General features: G+C 63.6%; 1 protein-coding gene across 1 annotated transcript; it reads right to left on the reverse strand.

Moving 5' to 3' along the window:
• Positions 1 to 475: 475 nt before the first annotated feature.
• KLHDC7B (kelch domain containing 7B) lies at positions 476 to 4,318 on the reverse strand. The gene is made up of 3 exons (XM_075552594.1): positions 2,857 to 4,318; positions 2,276 to 2,665; positions 476 to 2,205 (listed from the first exon to the last, which is right to left on the reverse strand). Exons 1-3 carry the CDS (start codon positions 4,316 to 4,318, stop codon positions 476 to 478), a joined length of 3,582 nt encoding a protein of 1,193 aa, XP_075408709.1.
• Between the last annotated feature and the right edge of the window lie 1,660 nt (positions 4,319 to 5,978).

A 5,978-nucleotide genomic window follows, 5' to 3' on the forward strand; every position in this document is an offset into this window, starting at 1 on the left:
ATCAGTACCAGCTAACATCACACAGCTTGCCAAAGAGAAGCAGTTCCAGTCATCATATTAGGGTAAGTTCATTAAATGACCAAAGAGAACGGGTTAATTTTTAAGTTGACATTTTTGTATGACCCAGGAATGATGTTATAAATGCCCAGATGGCCTTTGACAGGGAAAAAAAAAAGGTTCCCCAGCCTGGTTTAAAGTCACAGAAACCCACAGGGGCAGCTCCACTCTGCCCCTGAGTGACTGAGTCTGAATCAGCTGGATGGGGGCAGTAGTGAGAGGGAGTCAGTATGAAGGTTGCAGGTCAGCTGATGAGGGGCGGGGGTGGTGGGGTGTGGAGGCCGGAGGAGCAACCTCAATCCAGGAACCATTGAGTCTGGGCAGCACGAGATTTATTAGAACAAGGGGTGAGCAGAAAGTTCTGGACCCCAGGCTTCCCTGGCCATGCTGGCCCTGGCTTTTGGGGTGGGGGTGGGGCTCAAATTGCAGTCTGCAGTGGGTCGGAGGTGGTGGGCAGGGTCAGGACGAAGGGGCAGAGGATGCCCCTGCTCCCCGTAGGACAGGGTTGCATCTCCTGGGCCTCGAACTGCGCGGTGGCATCGGAGACGGTGAAGGTGGCGGTGACCTGGTGGTTGAGGCAGTAGATGGTGCTACCCAGCGCGGCGCAGCGCAGGGGCACGGGCTCTGGCAGCGGCAGCGAGGCGGCGCGGCTCCAGGAGCCAGTCACCGTATTGTAGCGCATCACGGCAGCGCCCACACCGCGCAGCAGGTCGAAGCGGTACAGGAAGCCGCCCAGCGCCACCATGTCGCTGGAGCGCCGGTGGCTGGCGCTGTATGGGCACTCGTCCCATGAGTCCTTGGTGGGGCTGTACCTGAGCAGACGGTAGAAAAGGTGGCCCCCGGTGACGTAGATGTCCCCGCGGCAGGCCACGGCCTCGTGCGCCACTGGAAAGGTGCCCGCGGGCAGGGGCGCGCGCGCGACCCAGGAGTCTGTGCGGGGGTCGTAGCGCTCCATGCTGTAGAGGCACTCGCCCCCGATGGCGTAGAGCAGGCCATCCAGGGCCACCAGCTTGAGCTGAGCGCGGGCCTGCCGCATGGGGCGCACCTGGCTCCAGATGTCGGTCAGCGGGTTGTAGCAGAAGACCTCGTTGGAGCAGACGGCCTGCGCGCCCGAGCCGCGGACGCCGCCGGCCAGGAACAGGTAATTGTACATGGTGCACAGGCCGCAGCCCCGCAGGGGCACCTCGGCGGGCACGTGCGTCAGCGGCCGCCACGAGTTCTCCCGCGGGTTGAACACGTGCAGCGGCGCGCGTGGCGGTGCCGTGGCGGCCGGGCCCTGCTCCCACCTCTGTGCGCCAGCGGGGCCCGGACGGCCGACCTGGTAGAGGCCGGGCAGCACGAGGACGCCCAGCACCGCTTGGCCGCGGCCCGTCCGCAAGCTCAGGATGCGCTCTCGGTCGGCGGCGCCCAGCTGCCGATACAGCTGCGGGTCGGCAAGCACGTGGAGCAGGTTGTCGCTCATCACGCCGTAGGTGTCCTGAGCCAGGCCGCGCGCGCCGTGCTGCTGGGCGAAAGCTAGCACCTCTAGGCAGCTGCCCAGGTTCAGCCGCCGCCGCAGGGCCGCCACGGTGGCGGGTAGCTCGGCGCCCAGCGCGCTGGCTTTCCTTGGGCCCTCGGCCACGCCCCAGCCCCCGGGCCGCTGCAGGAAGACGAGGAGTCTGCGCGCCTCCAGCTGCTGCGCGCTGAGCCCGCCGCCCGCCGCCCTGGCTTGCTGCCTCTGCGCCCTTCCTTGTCGCAGCTCCTGGCGGGCTGGACCCGCCGAGCTGGACCCAGAGCTCTGAGCCACTTCACACAGGCTGCGCTTCCTGGGCCTGGGCGTCGGCCGGGGCTCCGCAGCGCGAGGCGGAGGTGATCCCAGCCTTGTCTCCTCTGTGCCGGCTCCACCTGGGCCTGGCGAGGCTGGGGCCCTGCCGGTCTGGGAAACCCCTGGAGCCTCGGCTGGCTTCTCGGTGCCCGGCCCCACTGGCCCTCCGCGCCTTTCCTCCGGGCAGGACGCCCTAGGGGCGCTCCTCTGGGGCCCCTCTTGCCTGGGGAAGGGGTGGTTTTTCAGGACCATGGCCATGAGGGTTTCCCAGCCGCCAGAGATCTGCCTCTCCTGGGAACCCTTGGAGAGAGTGGTCCTGGGCTCCTGAGCGGCAGAAGTCCTGACTGAACCAGCAGGGGCCGGGGTGAGAGTTGGGGCCTGAGCAGGTGTAGGGGTTGGGGTTGGGTCTGGGACTGGGGTTGAGGTTGGGGTTAAAGTTGGAGCCTGGGCAGGTGTAGGGGCTGGGGTTGGTGTTGGGTCTGGGACTGGGGTTGAGGTTGAGTTTGAGGTTAAAGTTGGAGTCTGGGCAGGTGTAGGGGCTGGGGTTGGTGTTGGGTCTGGAACTGGGGTTGAGGTTAAAGTTGGAGTCTGGGCAGGTGTAGGGGCTGGGGTTGGTGTTGGGTCTGGGACTGGGGTTGAGGTTGAGGTTAAAGTTGGAGTCTGGGCTGGGGTTCTGGTTGGGACTGGAGCTTGAGCTGGAATTGTGCCAGGTTTGGGACTTGGAGTTACAGCTGGGGCTGAAGTTGGGCTTGGGGTTACAGCTAGGACTGAAGTTGTATTTAGTGTTGGGGTCGGTGTCTGGGTCTGGATTGGGGGTGGGGTCAGGGTCATGGTAGGGGCTGCTCTGAAATGCTGACCCTCAGAAGGCCCCTGGTTCACCCCGTGTGTTGCCACGCCTGGAGAAGTGGTTGGAAAAGTGGGGACTGCAGGTGAGTGATCACCACAGAGATGAACTGTGGGTGAAGAGGTAGAGGGGAATTGCTCAGAAGGAGCACCTGTGGGGGTATGGGTAGAGGAGCTCGGGGATGGGGTGCAGTCTGGGGCACTTCTTGAGAGGGCTGAGACTGGCTTCTCTGCATTCAGGGACTTCCCAGGCCTCAGGTCAACAGCCTGACTGCCGGTGGCCTGCTTGCGGGTCTGGTCCCCCTGGGCCTGCCCAGCTCCTGCCTGTCCTGCTCCAAGACTGTGGCCCTCTTGCCTTTCTGCCTTGCCCAGCCCCAGGTTCTGGAGAGTGTGGGCATCCTGAGGGGCAATTGCCCCTGCCTTGGCCACATTGAGATCCTCTGGAGTCTCCTGCTGTGGGGATGAGTATGGGTGGTCCCCACGTGGTCCCCCTGATGATGGGTCCCCGGAGCCTGGAGCCTGGTGGAAGCTCCTGGTGATCAGGACCTCCCTGCTGGCCCAAGGCCAGCCTTCCTCAGGGACACTGTCTGGGTCCCCTGGGGTTTCCTTGCTCCCACCTGCTGTGGGCCCTAAGCCCAGAGCCAGGACTGGTACTGGTTGACCCTTATTGAGGCCATCGGCCAGGGGCCCAACCTGCACAGTGTGGGGCTCAGGCAGCTCCTGAGAAGCAGGTCTCTGGGGGGAATGAGGTGATTGGGAGCCTGCCAGGGGCCTGCTGGTGGGGGCAACTGGAGCCACGGCAGCCACAGCAGCGTCCACGGCATCCCAAACACTCACCACAGCGCCCAGCCGCAATGGGTCCAGCCTTGGGGAACGGGGTCTGTCTCCTGAGCTCCTGTCCCCCTGCCTCCGCTGACTGCTGCCCCGGCCTCTCCCCTGTAGACGAGATGGTCCTGCCCCTAACAGCCAGGGGCTGGTGTCCTGTTCAGATGCGTGGCTGGGGGTCTGAGGCGCTGGCTCCTTGGGACAGACAGTCGCCACCTCTCCGCCAGGATCCCGAGGGGTGAAGTGGATCAGGATGGGCCGCGACATGCCCCCTGCTTTGCTCCTTCCCAGGGGGGCAGGGCCTGGTCCTGGAGGCTGGCTTCCTGGGTCTGCAGAGTCTTCCAAGGCACCCCTGCTGTGAAGCTGTCTGAGGCCCTCGGTGCCGACTGCCTTTCCAGGTGTCTGAGGCACAGACCCCGCTGAGGCGACCGGGTATCCCCTGCCAGGGGACTCCTGGACCGGAGCACCTTCAGTCACAGCAGGGGCATCCTGGCTGTATGCTGGGGGCGCTGACTTCTCCAGCCCTGGTTCCTCAGGACCATCATTCATCTTGGCCTTTGGGTGAGGGGCTGGCTCTGCTCCCACCTGAGGAGGCTGGGCCTGGAGGGCTGAAGACACTGGGTCAGCTGCCTCCTGGTCCTGCCCAGAGCCAAACCAGTGTAGGGCCAGGGCCGTGGCGGCCACCACAGCCAGTGCCAGCAGGGTCAACACGGCGCTGTCCCAGTCCTCGTCCCCATCTAGGTCCCAGTCCCAGTGGGGGGCATCCGTCTCCGAGGCACCCAGAGCCATGATGATGGGTGGAGGCCGTCAAGATGGCCTGAGTGGATGGGCAGTCACCGCTGTGGGCAGCCTCGAATTAGGGGAGCTGTGGTGGTCTGAGTGAGGCTCCACCTGGCCTTGCAGGGCTGGCTCTTGTTGGCTGCTTGGCTGGGGGCTCCTGGTGTCAGGGGGAGGCTGCAGGAGTTAGCGGCCTCTCTCGGCCCCTGGTGCAGTTCCCTCTCCCTCACCTTTCCCGTCGGTCCTTGGGGGCAGTTGGCAAGTTTCTGAGTCCCTGCTGGCATCTCAGCAAGCTGCAGACCCCTAGCTCCTCTCACCCAAGCTCGCCCTGCCCCAAGTCCCTGCTCTGAGCTGGACCGGCTACAGGGGGACTCTGTGGGGAAGAGTTACCACAGAAAGATGCTATCGCAGCCTGGGAAATGTGATGCAGCCCTGATGAAGTTACCAGAAACCGGAGCAGCGGGTTCCACTGGGGGAGGAGTGGGCCACGGGTAGGCAGATAGGAACTCAGAGGGCCAGGCCCTATGGGCAGGCCTGCTGGTCTGGGAAAACCACGCTGGTGTGGTGTCTTGACTGTGGGGACTCCTGGGGTGAGCAGAGATGGACTTGTCTTCCAACATGAAATGTAGGTGCGTGAAGTCTGCAGCCTCTGGCCCTGCTGTTCCACCCCTATGTCCCCACCCCCTCCTGGGTAGCCTAGCCTTCCTTCTCGAAGCTCAGCAGAGATAGGAGGGCCTTTCCGAGGACGCTTTGCTGCCAGGAAACAACGATGAGCACCCCCAAAGTTTGCTATTGGGGGGTTGGTCTTACAATTGCCTGGACTCTCCCTCCCACGTCCTGGAACGAACGGAACCACCCAGGTCCTGCTTCATGGAGAAGCCATCCCTGGCATGCTGTATTCCTTGTGGGCCAGCACTCGAGGGGCCTGGTGCCCATGCCCAGACCTTGGCCAGGCTGGCTCCCAGGCCATGTCTCCAGCCCCCTCCCTCAGGGGGAGTCCAGTTTCACCTGGGGTCCATAGTCTGCCTGGGTGTGGCCCTGCTTCCCTCTGTATCTGGTTTCTGGGGAGTGAAAGGAGGGGGTACCCATGTCTCTGCCATCTGCTTCTCAGGAGCAAGTCCTAGGACAGGCGCCAGGTGGACCCACTGATGAGGTTGAGCTGGGGTCATTGGGACAGAGGTGGTCCTCCCCTAGGACATGGTGGCTTCCTCCTGACAGCTGAAGTCCCTGGCACCCAGCCTGGCCCTAGTCAGCTTCAGCTATCTTGCCTATCTGGTCCCCTCCCAGCTCCCTCCCTGGGGCCTATTAGGTGACCATCCCCCAGACGGTAGGGTGGAGTTGAGTGGGGCGGGGCTTTCTAGACACGCTCCTTATTCTGGGTCCAGCTCAGGCTCTGACATCTTGGCTAAGTCTGCCCAAAGACCTTGGGAGAAACCAAATGACTTCCCCAGCCTGCTGCTCCACTCTGGCTGCATAGTGCCACCTGCCCCCAGTATGTCCTCCATCCCTGATGCTCCTCTCTGACTGCATAGTGTCCCCACCCATGTCCTCTGTCCCTGCTGCAGATGCTGAAGGTCCCTCTTCCCTGGCGCCCGGGCTGTGAGGGAGGACAGGAGACAGACCACCAGGCAATGCTTCCCACTCACTGCCTTAGAGTTGATTCTTTGGCTAG

The sequence above is a fragment of the Tenrec ecaudatus genome, chromosome 6 (assembly GCF_050624435.1).
Source record: "Tenrec ecaudatus isolate mTenEca1 chromosome 6, mTenEca1.hap1, whole genome shotgun sequence".
In the NCBI taxonomy this organism is placed as follows: domain Eukaryota; kingdom Metazoa; phylum Chordata; class Mammalia; order Afrosoricida; family Tenrecidae; genus Tenrec; species Tenrec ecaudatus.

Coding starts and splice junctions, on each gene's coding strand:
- KLHDC7B (XM_075552594.1), bottom strand. CDS start 4,318: ATGGCTCTGGGTGCCTCGGAGACGGATGCCCCCCACTGGGACTGGGAC. Junction 2,666..2,856: donor CTCTACCCATACCCCCACAG/GTGCTCCTTCTG, acceptor CCCCCAATCCAG/ACCCAGACACCGACCCCAAC. Junction 2,206..2,275: donor TAACCCCAACCTCAACCCCA/GTCCCAGACCCA, acceptor CTGCTGGTTCAG/TCAGGACTTCTGCCGCTCAG.